The sequence below is a fragment of the Carlito syrichta genome, unplaced genomic scaffold (assembly GCF_000164805.1).
Source record: "Carlito syrichta isolate Samal-C Ts95f unplaced genomic scaffold, Tarsius_syrichta-2.0.1 Scaffold93688, whole genome shotgun sequence".
Taxonomy (NCBI): Eukaryota; Metazoa; Chordata; class Mammalia; order Primates; family Tarsiidae; genus Carlito; species Carlito syrichta.
Genome location: NW_007037784.1, coordinates 746,389 through 766,483, shown reverse-complemented (window position 1 = coordinate 766,483; position 20,095 = coordinate 746,389). Strand labels below are relative to the sequence as shown.

Below are 20,095 nucleotides of genomic sequence, written 5' to 3'. Positions count from 1 at the left end.
GAAGGATCGCTGGAGTCCAGCAGGTCGAGGCTGCAGTGGCCGGGAGTGTGCCACTGCACTCCAGTCTGAGCGACAAAGTGAGACTCCAACTCAAAAATAAAAAAGTTACCTTTTGTGCCTTTGTGTTCTTGTTTTAAGATATGCAGATGCCTGAACCCTATCCTCAGAGCTTCTGATTCAGCAGGACTGAGTGAGGCCCAGGAATCTGCATCTTTACCACTGTGTGCAATTGAGGAGTTGAAAACTGCTTTAAAGACTCAGAAACGGGGAACTGTCAAAGTCTGGGTCCTTCTGTGCCCCCCTACAGAACTCCCAGAGTTCTTCAGTGTGTTTCTGCAAATAGTCCCATTAGGGCAAGAGCCATCAGTTAGGTGCCCTGCAGAATGATATCTCTCCTTCCTTCAATCCAGACCCAAACTCTTTTCTGGGTAAAAACAGGTTGATAGGCAAGTAACTAAGGTCACTTGCATGACACCCATATCAGCCCCAGGAATCAGAAAGGCAGAAGAACCAACGAATTGATCGTCCCCTAAAGCAAATGCCTCCCAGCCCTGACACCTTTACCTGTCTCCTCAGGAAACCGCTGAACTTGGGGTCTGCAAAGTCAAAGAGCATTGCATTAATGGTCCTGTTGATATAAAGGGTCTCCCTCTTTCCTCAGTCTAGCTCTGTAGGGGACCTCCAGTGGAGGGCATGTCTTCCTGCCCAGGAAGGATTTGTGTTCTTGTTGCTTGGCTGCCCCCGAAATTCTGGAAACCACCAAAGCCACATTTGTGGTATGACTGGGAACTCATGACTGCCTGATGCTTTAGGGGAAGTTCCCCTGATGTCCTGAACCCTGGGACAGGATGCAGGGCAGGGAGAGGGAACTCCCTTCCCTCCATGGGTCCATGGTGAACAGGTTCTGGACCCCTGGTACTCAGGGAACCACTGTGGGCCAAAAAGTGGGAGAAGGGGCAACTCCCTCGGGTCCCCTCCCACTGTGGGAACTTTTCTCTCCTCTCAATAAATCCTGCTTTTAAAAAAAAGTAGGGGAAGACCAGTTCTGCCCCTCCCTTTGCAGGTTCAGCTTGGGTTTGAACATTCCTGAGTTTCCCGACACAGAGCCTGGGGCTATTTACTCACTTGCGTGTAAAAATGCTCCTCCTCTCTTCATTCTTGTTGATTTCTTGACTCAATTTACTGAGAATCCTGCAGGATAAAGAGCCAGATGAAGAGACAAAACTGTCTCCACTCGGCCTGCCTCAACCTTCCTCCTGAGCCCTGATATCCCAGATCTAGGAACCTTGGGGCTCCTGGTCTGACTTTGGCCAGCCTTCTCCTGGTGACCTCCATGGGGGCCCTCTGCCCTTCACAGAACATGTCACATCATTCTTCAGGCCAGACCTTGCTCCTGCCTGAGAAGCCCTTTCTCCTCTGCCGATCTGTGTCTTGTTGAGTGGCCCATTTCTAGCTTGGAAACCCTCCTTAAAGGCTCGGCTGCCCACCTTGTAGAATTTCTGAAATTCTACAGCTTTAGTATCTGGATACTATAGCCATGTATTTTATTGTGTTATGATTCCTCAGGCTGAGGTCCTCTGATTCTTGCGTTAGCATCCTTGTGGTAATGTCTTGCTCCTAAGAATCTTCAAACCGCCTCCTAGACTCAGGAATCATCTACTCATTACATATTTCTTGGGACAATTTCTAGTGGGCTGTTCTTTGGCCTATTATCTCCTCCCTTCTCTGACTCCTGTTCAGTGACATGGATTCTTATAAAAACTTAGGGAAATATTCCCAATAAAGGCACATCCTACAGAATAAGAGACTCCCTGACACCCATCCCCCTGAGCCAGCCTTGGTCAAGACACTTGCAGGCCAAGACACTTGAAGGTACCTGTAGTCCTCAAGTACTTCCATGTTGTAACTAGCAAATCCCCACATCCAAGACAGGGAGGGCCTTTGCCATCAGGATGGCATCTCAGGCATGCTCTAGCAACAAGTGTCCATTCCACTTTCTCAAATCTCCAGAACATGTTGCTTTAGCCCCTCTTAGCACCCCTGCTGATGAGGCCGGGGGACCCACTATAGTAAACAGGCTCAGTGTTTCCTAGAAGCTGGAAGGAACCTCAGAGATTATCTAGTCCAACTTCCTTTCGGAGGAGGCGACAGAAGTCCAGACAAAATGAAGGACTAAACAAAAGCCACATGGTTAGTTAGTGACGCAGGCCACTGCACACTGTTGAGTCCCGGTCTATCTATGAGAATGACCTGCAATCTACATTCCTTCTGCTTAATGACCACCTCAAGGTAACAAGTTTGGTCTAAAACAAACTTGCTAAGTCAACAAAGGAAGTCTCAGCATCCACTGTGTCTCACTTTTTTCCTTACTCCCCGACTTCTCCCAAGGAATTAGGTTCCAAACCCTCCCACCTCATTAGAACGACGGGAATCATTAGAACAATGAACATACTGGAGACTTAGGAGGACAGAGAGAGAGAAAGGGCAATGTTTAATCCTGTATGATAACATTGCTGAAATTTCAGGCTTCAGTGACTGCCCAGAGGGGTGGAGCTTTAAATCAGGATAGGGGCTTCCTAGTTGCCCCCTGTTCTCGCCATGAGAATGCTGGTGCCATGGCTTTTTTGGTTCCTTTAAGTGGTTGTTTTGAGGAGATGAGGGGCATGTGGGTAGAAGAATGGGCAGAGAAGCCTTGCTAGTATTCTGCCTCCTGGCCCTGCCGTGGGGTGCTGGCTACAGCAGCCACTTCCATTCTGTCACCTGTTTATTCAACGGTATGCATTAAGGGCCTTCAAGGTGCTGGGAATTCTGCTAGTGCTCTAGGTGCCTCCATGAACACAATGGACAGAGCTTCTGCCCTCCAGAAGCTTACATGGAGAGAGACCTTTAAAAAGGCAAAATTCAAAGTAAGTGTCTACTATGGTGGGTGCAGGGGCTCATGCCTGTTATCCCAGCACTTTGGAAGGCCGAGGATAGCTTGAAGCCAGGAGTTCAAGGCCAATCTGGACACATAGTGAGACCCCATCTCTACAAAAATAAAAAAATAAAAAACTTAGCCAGGCATGGTGACATGTGCATATCATCAGGCTTGAGCCCAGGAGTTTGAGGCTTCAGTAAGCTATGATCAAGGGCCACCCAGGCTGTACTCCAGCCTGGGTGACAGAGTGAGACCCTAACTCTAAGACAAACAAATACACAGAGTAAGCATATGCTGTGCATAGACACATGTAGTGGTGGTGAAGGCTGGGGAAGGGGGATGGGAGTTCAGGGTGAGGTGTGGCTGCAATAAAACTATCAGGCCTCCATGGGAAGGTGACATTTCAGTAATGACTTGAGGGGGACTGGGCTGAGCCTCGCCTCAACGCCCCCGTCCCACAGAACTTGGTGGGCCCATGGTGCTGCTTTGGATCTTGAAAGGACCCGCTGCCCTCTGTGGTGGCGCCTCCTCCCAGTATCTCTAACAGCCAGGCCGGGGCTGCTGGGGCTCTAACTGGGTGAGGAAGGAAATGCCAAACCGCAGGCCCCAGCAGAGAGCAGCCCGGAGCTGAGGGGGTGCTGGCGGTTGGCTTGCCACAACCCTTGGACTCCCAGAGTCCTCCCGTTGTAATGAGCTTCACAGAACCCCTTCCCTGCCCATGGAGTTTCTGCTGGGGGCTGGTGGACAGGGAGGCAGTGCTAGTGGGCATGGCAGGAAGGTGGGTGTTATGTGCAAGCCCTCAAAGTTGCACCCCACTGCTGGAGGACCAAGTGACAGTGAGTGGCGGGAGGTGACTCATTCTCCCTCCACCCCATAAACCCCAGGTCTCACTCGAAACCAGGGAAAGGGGTGGAGGGGGCTGGGCAGTTGCAGACGGTAGTTCTCCCTACTTCCCCTCGTTTGGGGAAAGAGCAGGTCCTGGAAATGGGCTGAATCTCCAATGAGAAGTCAGTCTGTTGTAGGTAGGTAGCATTCTCCAATTGCCTGGGTCCCAGCCTGACCTCCTCCCCAACTTGCAGCATCATGGGGGCCTGTCTTCATCTTCTTGGTCTAAGGTCTTTCTTGGTGATGACAAGGGAAAGAACTCGCAGGCACAGAGAGCCTGACTGCAGTGTCCTGCTCCAAGGGAAGTGCCCACTGTGCGACCCCAGACAAGGCACCTGCCCTCCCTCCCTAGGCCCCAGACACCTTATCAGCTCAGTGAGGGGTTGAGCCTGATTAGGGTATCCCTATGGGCCCTTGGTGGGATTACCTGGGTGCATCCATTACAAGCATGGAAAACCAGGCCCACCCTAGACTAGTTGACCAAGTGTTCCAGGGAGAGGCTTGGGCATCAGTGACATCCACCAGACCCCAGGTGACTTTTATGATCAGAAAGCTTGTGAAACAAATCCTGTTATTCCTGGCACTGGTGATTTTTTTTTTAAGAGGATGAGAAGGAGAGGCAGAAGGAGAAGGAACTTTGTAATTATGAAGGAAATGTGGTAGGAGAGTAGGGAGAAGCCCAACCCTCATTCCTTTCTTTCCTTCACCCTTCCAGACAAAGGAAGGCTGATAGTCATGCTGAAAATATTCTCCTGAAGGGAGCTATTGACATTTCTACCTATTTGTGAGTTCTCCTACCTCCTATTTCTCCAGCCTGCTTCCTTTTCATTCTTATGAGCTCCGAGACACTTAGAGCAAGAGAAGAGACCTCAAAGAACACCCAGAGAAGAGGTCTTGAACTGGTAATACCCAGACTAAATCTAGCTCATAGGTTTGTTTATTTTGGCTTTCAAATTTTTATTTTATTTTATTTTATTTTATTATTATTATTTTTTTGAGTTGGAGTCTCACTCTGTCACCCAGACTGGAGTGCAGTGGCTGCTCCCGGCCACCGCAGCCTCGACTGCTGGGCTCCGGCGATCCTTCCGCCTCAGACTTCCCAGTAGCCGGAATTACAGGCATGTGCTACCACACCTGGCTGATTTTCTGATTTATTGTAGAGATGAGGTCTCACTGCCCAGGCAGGTCTCGAACCCGCGGGCTCAGGCAATCCACTCACCTCAGCCTCCCAAAGGCGTGGGATTACAGGCTGAGCCACTGAGCCCGGCTTCAAATTTTTAAAAATATTTGAGCCATCATTTAAAATTGAGATAGAGCACATAAAACCCACATTTCTAGTGACTCTTGATGAATCTGAAGATTGGACATTGTTGGGTCCACCCTGGGTGGAGCTGAGGAGTTGCTGCACTCTGCTTGGAGCATATAACACCTGATTTGCCACAATCCCCACCACTCCCTATTGTTCACCAACGACAAGGTTCTGTGGCTCTTACTTTTTTTTATCATCAGGCCTGTGTTATTACTTTTCTTATAGTGGAGAAATATTTCTTCATACAGAATATTTACCAGTGTTTTATTCAAAGGTGGTAAAACAGGGTGAGATCCTAACTCTAAAACAAACACATGAAGTAAGTATATGCTGTGTGTAGACACATGCAGTGGTGGTGGAGGCTGGGGGTGGAGGATGAGAGTGGAGGGGTGAGGTGTGGCTGTAATAAAATGATCAGGCCTCCATGAGAAGGTGACATTTCAGTAATGACTTGAGGGGGGCGGGACAGAGCCTCGCCTCAATGCCTCTGTCCCTAGAGCTTGGTGGGCCCGTGGCACTGCTTTGGATCTTGAAAGAACACGCTACCCTCTGCATATCCTAAGACGAATCAATTTGTATTTTCAACCTGGTTCATTTTATACTTTTATATTCCCTGCCTGCCTCCTGTGGGTATTTCAGTATGTGAGACCTTTGCTAAAGGGATGAAAAATACATGGCATGATGTACATACTGCAACTTCCCATTTCAGCACCTGTGGCAGACATGAGTAACCAATCATAACACTTTTCTCAAGATTCTTCCCAGCACAATACCATGGCAACCACCCCCAGGCTGTGAGCATCCTCACATAATGATGTCCATTGCCATCTTCTGGTTCAACTTTCATTTCACTGAGTTGCAAAGAGAAGTCAAGAAAACGGAGACCATCACTGAGTCCATGAGGATGCCATGATGACCTCAGGTCTCTTGACTCTTGTGCTATTTTCACAGGCCTAAGCGCCCCATGGGAAGAAAGGAAATGAAAATGTGGTTGACAGTCCAGTTCATCCTTGGCAAGAGAGTCCGACTCACCAACTGGGCTGGATCTGTTACATCCTTTTCCCAACTTATCATGAAACTTCTCCCCCTATGCCCTGCCCTTGCTTTCATCCTTCCTGCCTGTTTTCTTATTCCAGCCCGCTGTGATATGTAACTGAACCAGTCCTACTGGACTGCTCCCCATTCTAATCTTTGTTTCCCAGACCGCCCAAGGAGTCAGGGGAGTACTCACGGAACCCGGAGCTTGGGGAACTTCTGGATGTCATTTTCTGTCAGGTTCTGAAATAAAGACACATATGACAGTCAGGTTACAACCCACTGGAAGAGCTCTGAGTCAGGTGAGTAGGGTAAAATGTGAAACAATATAGGGAGTAGTGAGGACTGTGGCTAACTGAAGAAGGCAGTTGTCCATACACGGTGTACAGCTTCTAGATGTTACCTAACAGCTTGTGGGCCTGTTGCTGCTTGATCTACTTTTTCAAAGGGAATCCTGAAATCTGGATTTCATGTGGAATGTTCTGAGTTCTCAATATTGATAAATAACTCATTGAAACAAACACGGCAAGAGCCAAATCTGTGAAATTCAACAGTACTCATTCTGTAGGCTGGCTTTGGCCTTGCTGTGACCTCTCCCTACACTCATACCCCACCCTCAGGGCCCCTCAGTCTTCACATGGATTGGCTATGGAGAAGCTGCCTGGAGAAGGGATCTGTGTCTCTGTTCCTGCTCTCATACCCCTCTCTCACTAGGGTCACTGGTGTTCTCAAGATGTGGAATGCAAGGAAAAGACTTTCCTGAGGGAACAGAGGGGAAGGGAGAAGAAACACATATTTGTCAAGAGCTGACTCTGAGTTTCTGTCTTTTAGCACCTTAGTTAATCTTCACCTCAGTCGTGTGCCGTAGGAATAACCAGCATCCCCATTTGTAGGTGAGAAAGCTGAGACTCGGGGACATTAGGGAAATTCCAGCCTGTGAGTGATGAGCTGGAGCTAGAACTCTGCTCTATGGCTTCCACAGCCTATTTTCTTCCTGCAGACCTCCCTCTTTCCCTGTCCAAGCCCTCTGAGGGTCCCCGTGGCCCATGTTGGGGGGAAGGAGGATGGGAAGGGTGAAAGAAGGCATCTTGCGGGGGAGGGAAGGCATGCCAGGGTGGGGAACAGAAGAGGGCAGGCGTGTACTCCATAGAACCAAAGACAGCCAGAGAAAGGGTTTCACACCATTCTAACTGAGGCCAGAGGTTGAAGTGGTTAGTGGGGGGGGGATCTCTGGAGTCAGATGGGCTGGGTGTGAATCTCGGTTCATCCATTTAGCAGTTGTCTCATTTGTGGCACAAACCTAGGCTCTCTAAGCCTTAGTTTCCTTCCCCGTAAAATGGGCTCATAATAATAATACCCAACTTTCAGGAGTGTGAGGATGGAGGGGGTGATGTATGTAATGTCCTTGGCACAGTGCCTGGCACAGAGTATATAACTAAGAAGTGGGGAGTGAGGTGAGGAATGACTACCCCAAAGGGAGAGAGCTGCGGAGTCTGACTGGGTCTTGGAGGTTAATGGCTCTGCTTCTTTTCCTCCTCTGGTCTGCTGGGAGATGCTTGCCAGTTTGTTTGCTTCCCACTGGGAAATCTGGGCACTTCTTTGAGCTCAGGTGGCATAAAGGCTGGGCATCTTAGCAATGTGCTTGTTGAGTTCATCTGGTCTGGCTCTTAGGAACAGGTTTTGGCCAGCCCCTTGTAAGACCATCTGAGGCAGGGCTGGGGCAAGTGAAAGGAGTCAGCCAAGAGTCCTGAGAGCATCAGGCTTTTGGTCAAGCATGTTAAATGCTTCTCTCTCTCTCTCTCTCTCTCTCTCTCTCTCTCTCCCCACTCCTCTCTATCATCTTTCATGTCACAGAGCAGCAGCATCTTCTCCCTTCAAAACTTCAGGAAGTGCCAAGACTCATGTTGGGAGTGTGGCCTGATGAGGTAAAGGCTTCCTGGGGGTTGTTCAAGGGACTATAGCTGAGCACTGGCTTATAGCTGAGCACATAGCTAGCTGCCAACCTCTGCTGTGCTGCAAAAAGGACTAAGCTGAGGAAACTTCAGGAAGATTGTGGAGGAGATGGTGGACATGAACATGGCTGGGGACACAGAGAAGCAGGAAGTCAGGAAAGAGAGAGACATTTGGAACAGGGACAAGAACGATGAAGAATGATAGGAGATACTGAAACAAAATTGCTGGAGAGCTTTGTTGTGTGATATAGTCCCCTCCTCCACCTCTTTCAAAAACCTTCAGCAAACTCTGGGTTACTTGTATGATGATTTGGGATTAGCTTTGTGGTTTTGCAGGATCATATGTTGTGGATGTCCAGAAGAGGGGTGCATGAAGAGGAAATCTACAAACTGAGTCCCAGCTGGAGAGGCCAAAACACTCTGCTTGCCAACCCAATATCCATTTTTGCCTTTTTACTGGGCTGGGATTTCATTCAGGACAGCTAATTGTGCTTGTTCAAAATATTTAACTCCCTAGACTCCTTTGCAGATGGCGGAGATCACATGACTCTGCTGTGACCAGTGAGATATAACCTGAGTCTACCGGGTGCAGCTTGGAAAAATCACCACTTTTCTGACAAAAAGGGGTCACACATTTACCACTCACCATGCACTTTTTACTCTGCCCCTATCCCAGTGGTAGAGTAGCCAGCTCACAACCATCAAGACAGAAGTCACAGGCTTTTCCAGAGACCAGATGCAGCCTGGGTTCTTGACGTCCTGCAGCAGCTCACCAGCCCCGAGCACCCACCTCAACTTTTCTTATTTCTTGAGAAAGACCAACCTATATTTGGTTAAGCCACTGTGGTCAGGTTTCTGTGACACAGAGCCACATGCCTTCCTACCTGACATTTCTCAGCACATTTCCTCCTCTTGTTACACCTTCTGGAAGCACAGCACAGTACCCCATTCTCCCCAGACAAGTTTTTATCCTTTTCAGCAGAAACAAAAATGACAGACAGATTCAAAGGAACTATAAGCCCTCATTCTGAAGAAGAAAGGAAAGAAGGGAAGGGGTGAGAAGAGAAAGGATAAGAGGGAAGAGGGAGGGAGAGAGAGAAAGAGAGAAAGAAAAGGAAGGGGAAGGAAGGACGGAGGGAAGGAAGGAGGGAGGGAGAGAGGGAAAAGAAAGAGAGAGGAGGGGAGGGAAAGAAAGACGGGAAAGGAGAGAAAAGGGAGGGTGAGAGAGTGAGGAAGAGAGAAAAAGAAAAAGAAGAGGGAAGGAAGGAGAAAGGAAGGAAGGGAAGGAGGGAGGGAGGGAAGGAGGGGAAGGGAAGGGAAGGGAAGGAAGGAAAGAAGGGAAGGGAGGGAGGGGGAGAGAGAAAGAAATGGAGGAGGAGGGAGGGAAGAAGGGAGAAAGGGAAAATTTACTAGGGCTTCCACTTTTGCCTTCAATAGCAGAATGGCCCTGGATATTATAGAGCTGGAAGGCATAATAGATGAGTAATGAGAGCTTAGACCAGGAGTTCCAAGTTGTACCTAGAGAATGACGTGGAGGCTGAGTTTCAGCAGAAACACGCTTTACACACCCCAGGTGCTGGGGCAGGCCTTGGATTCTGCTTCTCTCCCCTGGCTCTACCCCTCTCTTCCTACTCCCTCCTCTTTACACAATGAGCAGGATGTGCCCCATTCGCTGAGGGACTGATCGAGGGACTGATCGGTCCCAGAGATTGGAACAGAGGGGACATAGCTGCTCAGATGGTAGTTCTCCACCAAGGGAATAGTCCTGTCCTAGTAGGCCTGATGCTGACATGGGGAGTGTTGGACTCACAGAACCAGGAGAGACCGGTCCACTGAGACCCAGCCCCACCCAGCCCCATGTCATCAGCCAACAGCGGAGGGACAGGCAAGGTTCAGAGCAGGCAAGTGCTTGCTCAGAGTAACCCAGGCAACTGGGCTGCCCCAGGACCATCATCAAACATGTCTTGCTCCTTTTCCTCCCAACAGTGAACAGTTTCTGTTCTCAGTGCTGAGGGCACCAGAATGAAATATTTGGGTTTGGCAGTAATTTGAAAAAACAGCAACAAAATTCCAGAATTCTACTGACTCAAGGCTCAGTATGAATAAATGACATTGCTACAAATTTAAATAGTATTAGACTAAATTAAATGTATGCTTTATTTAGATTACTAAATCTGTAACATGATTGATTACTAGGTCTGTGGCGTCACATCACACCTCTGTGTATGTTTGTTCCTTGTTCACAAATGAGATGGTTGGAGCCCTTCCTGCAGATACTATTCTGCTCTAGAACAAGCTTCCAGAAGGCAGGAATCACATCTGTACATGGCAGGATCTAGTATGAAAAAGGAAGTCAGGAAGATCCTTGACCAGTGAATGGAGGGCTGAATGAATTAATGATTTAGGTGGGCAGTGAAGAAACATGTTTTCCATGGCACCTGAAAGCAAAACTCAGGCCAACAGGAGCACAGGTTTAGTCTCAGCGTGAGACTTCAGAGCAGCCCAGAAAGGGGCAGATGGCTATGGGTGATCGTGAGTTCACCATCACGAAAGGAATTCAGGCAGTTGTTGGTAGCAGGGTTGCAGTATAAGAAATGGGAGTATGCTGGGTGGCAAGCTGGAGACTGTGATCTCTCAGGCCCCCAGTTGGCCTGCAGTCTCATAGTCAAGTTCCCCTATGGAGGATGACTTACAAAGAGACACTACTTAGTTTGTCCTCCTGACTCTGAATCCAAATTGGGAATGTCTACCCACATGAGATCCTTAAAGTCTTGCTTCCACTTCATTTTTAAAGACTGAAACAAAGGGACAAGAAGGGTTGGATTGGTGCAACCAGGGTCTCTTTCAATCCACAGACAAAGGTGTCATCTCAGGGGAAATGCTCAAACCACCTCCCAACCACAACCTATTGCCTCTGTCTTCACCATTAGAGATGCATTCCTTTCCCTTTAATGTCTTAGCTCTTACACACACCTGCACCTGGGTCTCAGAGTTAAAGCTTTTTGAATTGCAATGTAGAAGAGAGAGGTACATCGCATGAGTATTTGACACAATCAGCTTCATGAACTTGGTTTTGAGAAAGAGGCAAGAGATGGAAAGAATGAGGGTGATTCTACCTCTGTTTCCCTCATGAGTATGTGCTCCAGAGTGAGAAATGGGAGGTGAGAAGTTTCTGGGCTCTCATATAGTCTTTCTCTCCCCTAGGGCTTCTCAAAGTACAGACAACATTTGAATTTCAAGATATCTTTTCAACGGTCCTTGAATTCCTCCTAATACTTTGACTTTAGAGTATGTCTTGTTATCAGTGGAAGATCAGAGAGGGGTTCTGAATAGGAGGCTGCTGAGGGGTGGTGAGAGGGTCCCAACCAAGCAAGCCTCTAGAGGAAGCAAAGAGCTGCATGGGATCCTGAGGACAGGCCTTGAGCACGGGCATCCCCAGGGCAGGGTAGACCAATGGGCCACGCAGCCATTGGGAATAGAATAGAACATCCTTTGTTCTATCCTTTGTTTCAGAGTGATGGATGGACCAGAACTTACCAAGAACCGAGCCCCATCAATGTGGTACTTCTTCACTGCCTTTTCACAGTCCTTGTAGTTCAGCTGCAAAGAGAAGGGGAAGATGCAGTCAGTGACAGGCAGACTCCTGTCATTGGTTCCCCTCCCCTGTCTGCCCCAGAAGCTTAGCAATTTGTGGTAGTTGTGGCTAGCCAGACTCCCTCCTGCCCACCCCTAACACAGAGGCCTTATCCCCACCTCAGATTGGCTTTCACTACACCCCTTGAAACAGCCTGAAATGGAGAAATGGCCTCGCTCTAAAACTTTGGGCCAACCTCTTTAGAAAGAGACTGCCTCCAAGACTTGCAAAGTGCTGGCCATAGATGCTTAGGAAAGCAGAGGAGCTGGAAGGAGAAAATAATAAGTCCCCTCCATGGATTTGCCACATAGAAACAATCTTGGTGGGCCCTCTAATGCTTTCTTCCTAGCATGTCACTAAATGTAGCAGGTTATCTTTTATGTTCAATCTGTGATCCTGACTTCTTTCTCCTCAGTTACCTAAAATGGTCATATAAGCACTGTCCTGTGTTATGCAAACTTATTTCAAACATTATTTTAATGGCCACAACATTATCTAACCATTCCCTTATTGCTGAATATTTAGATAGTATACCAAACTGCTGTTTCAATCATGCTAACAAAAGCTGCTAATAATTATTGAGAGCTTTTCTATACAGCAGGCACTGTTCCAAGTATTTAAACCATGTTTAATCATCTAATCATGTTTTGCAGACGGGAAGTGAGAAGTACAGAGAATCAAGCAACTTATATGAGGCTCCATGGGTTGTAGGTGACAGCAGTAATAGTCAGCTTCAGAAAATGATTTTTTTTTAAGGGTCTTGTTCTGTTACCCAGACTGGAGTACAGTAGTACAATCATGGCTCACCACAACCTTGAACTCTTGGGCTCAAACGGTCTTCCTGCATTAACTTCCCAAGTAGCTAGAACTACAAGCCCATACCACCACACCCAGCTAAATTTTTTTTACTTTTTTGTAAAGACAAGATCTTGTTATGTTGCCCAGGTCTCAAACTCCTGGTCTCAAACTCCTGGTCTCAAATGATCCTCCTGGCTCAGTTTCCCAAAGTGCTGGGATTACAGGTGTGAGTTACCACACCCAGCCCAGAAGAAGCTTTAAGCTTTCTGGCAGGAATAGCCCCTTTTTAAATGACAGTATAACTTACATATGGTAAGTAAAGCGAACTCATGAAAGTGCAGCTTAATACACCATCTAGATCAAAATATAGAACCTCAAGTATATTTCCTACATAATTTTTTTTCTCTCTGTTTAAGATAAATTGTGTAAGAGCATTTTTAGCATCTTGGTCATTTTCCTAAACCCATCAACAATCACATGAAGTGTCGGTTTACCTCGTCTTAAGCAGCATTCGTGTTCACATTTGAAATATCTCTAAGTTTGACCTTTTGGGCTGGAGTATTTGAGTTTAAATGTTTGTTCTGGAGAATCCTAAGTTCTCCCCACAAGGGTAGGCCTCACAGTTTGTGGCAGGCTTCTTTTGGTGCAAAAGTAAAACCATGTCTCTATCTTATGGCCAGAAAATATAAAGAGTAAATACAATTGCTTGGGAGGATGGGATGGCTATCACACTCAGAGAACTGACTTAGGGGTCGATATGGGCAGAAAACCCCTTCTCAAACCCAGGTACCCCCTTTACATGCAGTGTGGCGAGTCAGGGGATGGGGAGCGGTTCTTGGAATAGTCAACTGCCTTTAATTCATCATTTTCACTGTCATCATTATCAGTTGAATATCTGATTTTTCAGAGTGCTAATTTTGCATCTAGATCAACAGATAGCCCTGCAGACTGGGACCTAGACATTTGATTCTGCTCCAGTAAGATCTGGGCCTAGAATCTGTTTTGTTTTGTTTTTTTGAGTCAGAGACTCACTGTTGCCTAGGCTGGAGTATAGCGACAAAGTCACAGCTCACTGCAGCCTCCAACTCATGGGCTGAAGTGACCCTCCTATGTCAGCCTCCCAAGTAGCTGAGACTGCAGACATGCACTACCGTACCTAGCTAATCTTTTTCTTTTTCTTTTTGTAGAGATGAAATCTCACTGTGTTGCCCAGGCTAGTTTCAAACTCCTGAGTTCAAGCAGTCCTCCTGCTTTGGCCTCCCAAGTGCTGGGATTATAGTTGTGAGTCACTACACCTGGCCTAGAATCTACATTTTTAACAAGCACCCTAGATGATTTTTATGAGCAGCTAGTTTTGGTCAGCACTGGTCCAGAGCAGTTACCTGCTTTTGTACATGGCACAACTGAGGCCCAGATAGAGGAAGGGACTGATCCAAAGTCACACAGTGAACTGGGATTCCAGCAGAGATTAGGATGTATAACTCTGAGTCGGTGCCTCTCCACTGCCTGGCCCAAGGATGCCCTCTTGCCCAGTCAAAAGGAGTCTGAGGGGTTGAAGAAACACAAAACATGGTCTGGGTCCTCAGGAGCTTGCATTCCAGACACTAGGTGATATACATGTATCGGAGACAGTAAGCTGCAGAGGCCCGCCGGTCTGCATGGGTGTCACCACTGGGGCTTTCTACCTGAAGCCAAAGCTTACAAGTCTCACACCCTGTTGCCTCCTTTAAAGAAATGTCCCCAGGAGGGCACAACAGTTGCCTATGGACCATGTGCCCACTCAACTTTACTGAGGAAACAGCAAGTATGGGGGATGGAGTGCTATATATATATGCCTGGGCCAACCTTAAGCAGGGACATCAAAACCCCAAGGAGGGCAGCGACCTGGGCACCAGAAGTAAGGCAGATAAGATATACCCACACTTGTGAATCAGACCGTGCCCCTAACTTCTGGACCCAGAGCCATAAGGGAACTTTGGGGGGTGGGGAAAGAGGGAACAGAGGCCACCAGAATAGTCTACAGGTCTCAGAAGATATTCACTTCAGGAAATATGAAGATCAGACATGAACTAGGCCCCTCAGTCTGCTGAATGCCTTGCACACGTTATTTCCTTTCACCCTCACAAGCATTTCATTCTATTAGTTACTGTTGGTATCTCTATTTCACTGATGAAATAGGCACAGAGAGGCAAAGTAACTAAGGGAAGGTCACTAAGCTAGCGGGTGGCAGAGTCAGAGTTCAATCCAAGATGTATCTGACTCCAGAACTGGGTGGAGAGGTGTCTCCAAGAAGGACCTGACTCCATTACTTCGGTAGAAAGGACACCTGCGGATTGATCCTTTAAATGGCATGTCCCATCGCTAAGATCTGCTCTTTGGTCCATGCACTCAGTATTTTCTCTTGGCAGACAGAGGAGCTCAAGACCTAAAGGGTCTGTATCCAAGTCTGTGTTGGGGGCTGGGGCTTCCAAGATCATAGTCTCCTCATTCCTGCTCTTGGCCCTTTCATGCCAGGAGAGGGAACCTGTCCCAGTGCTGAGGATTAGTCCCGGGATCCAGGATCTCCAACAAGAAAACTCTGCCCCCAACTGGGGCAGAGAGATGTCTCCCTGGATCACCCTGCACTGCTGGGAATCTCCCCCACAGATTCTCTATTGTTCGACTGGATTATATCATTATCCTCGTGACACTTAAGATGGGGCCTGCCTGTGTCTTTCAGACTGTCCCCGTTTTTCTCTTCATAATTCTCAATTTATTTCTTTTTCCTTAATGAGGTAACATGCTACTTCGTTCCATCTTGGCAACCTTTTCCTTGTTGCCTTAACTTGGTCTACACTTAAGAAAAGTATTTAGAAATATCCTTCAAAGGCCAGTTGTGCAACAATCTTTGCTGAAACCTAAGTTTATTATGACCCGGCAGAAGCAAAATAACAGAAATAAAATGCCCAAAACATGACAGATAACAAGATCTGTAGGCTGTGCCCCTACCATGCCACATCCGGTTTACCATGTTCATATTTCTTCTTTAGGTCGGGGAAGAACCGTTGTAACTGTTCTGTGATAGATGCAAATAGTGGGATACTGTGTAGACCCCAGGTTTGGCTGTGTGTCTTAGGAAACTATTATGCCCCCTTGGGTCTCAGTTTCTGAGGAAAACAGGAAGTTGAATTAGAAGGCGTCTGAGGCGCCTTTGGGAGGCTGAGGTAAGTGGATTGCCTGAGCCTTAGGGTTCGAGACCCGCCTGGGCAGCGAGACCTCATCTCTACGATAAATCAAAAAAATTAGCCAGGCATTTTAGTGCACGCCTGTAGTTTCGGCTACTTGGAAGGCTGAGGCGGAAGGATCGCCGGAGCCCAGCAGGTCGAGGCTGCGGTGGCCGGGAGCGGCCACTGTACTCCAGTCTGGGCAACAGAGTGAGACTCCAACTCAAAAAAAAAAAAAAAAAAAAGAAGGCGTCTGAGGTCTTAGTTTTACAATCTCATCTTTATGACAGTCTGGAACACGATGCCAGCCTGCAGAGATGGGGGTGTTAGAAGCTCACATGTGCCTCACCAGGATGGGATAGAGGGTCCCTAACAGAGTCATGTAGCAAAAGATCTGCCTGGACAGATGTGTGGTACCCTCCCACCGATGACCATGTACGAGGCTCATCAAGCCTCTCCTCCATGTCCAGAGCAAAGGACAGAACACCCTGCCCCCAGCTCCACCACAAGCTTGGCCTTGGACTCTGCCTGGCTAAGCCTCTCCTTTCTAGGGGCCTCAGTTTCCCTAGCTGTGAACTGGGACTCATATCAGTGTTCTGGCCTCCCTCACATAACCTTCATAAAGCTCCAAAGAGACGCTCCTCTATGAGAGAGACTGAGGACCCCCTTTTTCAGGGATGTGAGCAGTGAATGCCCTGAAGCTAGCACTGCTCACCCAGTTTCTGCCTACCCCTCCTTCCCTTCCTGTTCTTTTTCCCACCCCAAGACTCCACATCTCCCCTTTCTAGTAAGTACCCTTGATCTCATTAGGGGTTATGACAGTTCTCCGTGTCTCAGAGCATGGACTTTGAAATCAGACAGGTGTGACTCAACTCCTGCCTCTGTCACACATAGTCTCTGGGGTCTAGGCCATTCAACCTCCCTGAGCTGATTTTGCAGCCGAGCTGAGTGGACAACAATATTGACCTCACAGGATTGTGAGGAGTGTTGAATGGGACTGTGCCTGTAGAGCTCCAAACTCAGACCCTGGCACTTGGCAGGTGTGTGCTCATTTGAGCATTTCCCCTCCCACCCTTCTCTCCAGAACTCATCATCAGAAAAACCCAATGGCTTGCATGGCACTCACTCAACCGGGAAGGTTGCTGTGGGGTTGGGAATTCCAGCGCTGACTTATATTCCTCTCATGTTCTGCCCAGATTCCATCTTCAAGGCCCTGCCTGAACTACCAAGGGCACTTTCAGCCCAACCACTCACAAAAGAGCAAAGCTCACCTTCTTGAAATAGTCAGCAAGGCTGTCGGGGTCCCAGGCCAGAACCTCTGAGCGAAAGGGCACGTTCCTCAGTGCCATGTTGATCTCTGGGGAGGAAGCTCACAAGCCAAGCATGAGCGTTGCTCCCATGGACAGAGGACCCCGAATCCAGAGCTTGGAGGCGTCCTTGGTTCTTCCAACTCACAGCTACCCCGTGGAACACCCTGTTGGAGCAGATGTCTTTTCTGCTGTAGCCAGATCCAAGAAAGCAGCAGCTTCCTCTGCGAACAAATATGGTCTCTTCTGAGAAAACGACTCAGCTAGTTTCCTTTACCACTTCCTCTGCTGGGCTCTAAATAAGTAAACAAGGAAGCCCAACTTGGGGCTTGAGATGCAGAGAGAGCACAGGGGTAGTAATTCCCCACCGGTCCCAGTCACCTCTCCAAGTGGGAGGGGCAGTGAAGGGGCTTAAAATCCAACAGGAGTCCAAGTATTTTTCCCTGAAAACTCCTGGCACCCATGTGGTCTACACCACATTGCTGCTTGGCTGACAGTTGACCTAAAACAGAGACAATGTCCCACCATCAATGAACTTCTGGGTAAGGAGTGTGGCCTTCTAATGCTTCTGAACCATCTCCCCTCGCCCCTTCTCCATTAAAAGTTGAAATTCCTTTATAGTCACCATTTGATGGTCCTTGGCAAGGGAGTGGGTCAGATACCTAGGCTGAGCATGGTGCTGCACTGGGCAGACCGGGCTCCATTTCTGCTGTGCCTGTTTCTGTGCTGTGCAACCTTAGGCAAGGACTTCAACTCTGGGAGCCTCGGTTTCCATGTCTGTAAAACAGGAAAACAAAGGAGTTGTCTCATATGCACATACAGCCTAGGTGCATTTAATTAGACAAACTTAAAAAGAAAAACACATAATTGCTACTGATGGTGTCATGTATTCCATCCCCATGATGCCACCATATATTCTATTCACAACTGATTCCAGCTTATATGCTAACCAGAGATCACATCCCTTAAGGACAGGAGATGAGACACTGCTGTGTGTTAGTTGGTCTCAGAACCTGCGCACTTCTCATTGGCTGAGCAACTTGTCAGCAGATGCCCAGTGTCTAAAAGCAACTATACGTGTGCAATATGGCAGCCTTTCAACTTCACCTAATGCTGCACACACACACAGGCACAGGCACACACAGGCACATAAATGCATATACACGCACAAAAGCATGTACACACACACACACATGAACACACAGAGATGCACACATGCATACACACGCACACATGCATGCACATACACAAGCACATGGGCACGCATGCACACACACATCGCCATCTGTTCCAACACTTGAGGAAAGAAAGTGGGGATCTGTTGCCCTTTCTGAGTGATGCTGTGTAAGTCCCTGAGGTGGGGCTTTCCTGAAGTTTCCCAAGGGCAGCTTTGGGCTCACACAATTTCCATCTTGTGCATCTTTAAGGAACCCACCGCCACTGCAGCACACCTGCCTTACCAGCTGGTGGTCAGCTTCAGTGAGCTATGCCTTTGGTCCCAGGCTCAGCCTGGAGAGTGATTCATCAACACAGGCGGGCGCTGGGAACATCATTCAAGGTCGCCCAGGCCAAGTGCTCCTTGCAGGGTCTCGTGCCCAAGAGTTCACAGGGGCTGATCATGCTGTATAAAGCATTGCCCTGCTGTTCAAAACTCCTTGCTAGTGAGAGAGGGCACTTTATCTTTCAAATCACCAGCCTAGCAGCAAGTGATAAAAAACCATTTGACAAAAGAAGGAGAGAGAGAAAAGCCATTTTAAAGCAATCAAAGATGCCATGGAATTAACTGGGACTGAAGCAGGGCCTTGGAGGATAGAGTAGACAGGAAGATATTCCTGACCAGAATCAGTCTCTCTCTCTCTCTCAAAGCACACACTTGTGGAAAGGAACATTCCATATATTCCTTAAAAGTAGAAGGAATACTTTTTTAAAATTAGGCCAAAAAAAAAAAATTACAGAAAAGCAGAAGTTGTAATAGAGTGAATATTGGGCTCTTTTGGAAGAATTATCCAATTAATATGGCCAAGATGAAGATGGCTCCTTCTTCTTTACTCCTTGCAGCTGTTCCATTAAGGGGATGGTGTATTTATTTTATTTTTTTATTTGTATAGATTTAGGGGGTACAAACCATTTTGTTACAAGATATATTGCATGATGATGAAATTTGGGCTTTTAGTGTAACCATCACCTCAATAGTGTATATTGTGCCCATGAAGTAATTTCTTACCCCTCAGCCCTTACCACCCTTCCAAGTCTCCAGTGTCTATTATTTCACTCTCTATATCCATGTGTACACATTATTTATCCTCTGATAATAGAGGGAAAACCTTCTCCCAGCCCTGTGGAGATGAAGGCTGCAGACTTTGTTTCCCCAGTAGGCAATCCCATGCAGGTCCTCTAGAAAGTTCCAACAGCTGATAACTCCGAGCCACAAGAAGCTGTTAGAGGTGAGGCTGTGTGGATGAGTGCGTGGGAATCCTCTCGACGGCAAGCGCACCTCACATCGGCACCACTCTGGGCCCTGTATCGCAAGACCCTCTGTCCAAATGAATCCACAAGAGCACTTCCTCCCACTCACATGCAGTATTTGACTTTTTGTTTCTGAGTTATTACGCTTTAGATGATGGCCCATGGAGCTCTTTTAGAAGATAGACATAGCATTTCAGAAACCTGCATGACCACATCCCGAGACAGGAGGATCACTTGATCTTAGGAGGTCAAAATCAGCCTAGGCAACATAGCAAGACCCTGTCTCTATTTTAAAATAAAAAGATTTTTTAAAAAACAAAGTGAGTGAGCCCATGGCTGGGCATGGTGGCTCACATTTGTAATCGCAACACATTGGGAGGCCAAGGTGGGAGGATTGCTTGAACCCAGAAGTTCAAGACTAGCCTGGGCAACAGTGAGACCTTGTCTCTACAAAAAATCAAAAAGTTAGCCAGGAGTGATAGGGTGTACCTGTAGTCCCAGCTACTCAGGAGGCTGAGACTGGAGGATCTCTTGACCCCAGGAGGTCAAGGCTTCAGTGAACCATGGCTGTGCCACTGCACCCCAGTCT

At 47.8% G+C, this 20,095-nt stretch overlaps 1 protein-coding gene across 1 annotated transcript in view; it reads right to left on the bottom strand.

The window, feature by feature from the left end:
* LCP2 (lymphocyte cytosolic protein 2) overlaps positions 1-17,311 on the bottom strand; it is a 44,376-nt gene extending 27,065 nt beyond the window's left edge. The window contains exons 1-5 of the mRNA XM_008061111.2: positions 17,005-17,311; positions 11,636-11,698; positions 6,343-6,389; positions 1,126-1,191; positions 565-596 (exon numbers count right to left, since the gene is read on the bottom strand). Of these exons, the coding sequence (XP_008059302.1) occupies positions 565-596; positions 1,126-1,191; positions 6,343-6,389; positions 11,636-11,698; positions 17,005-17,082 (286 nt within the window). The 5' untranslated portion in view covers positions 17,083-17,311. The remainder of the gene's footprint in view (positions 1-564; positions 597-1,125; positions 1,192-6,342; positions 6,390-11,635; positions 11,699-17,004) is intronic.
* Positions 17,312-20,095: the final 2,784 nt, after the last annotated feature.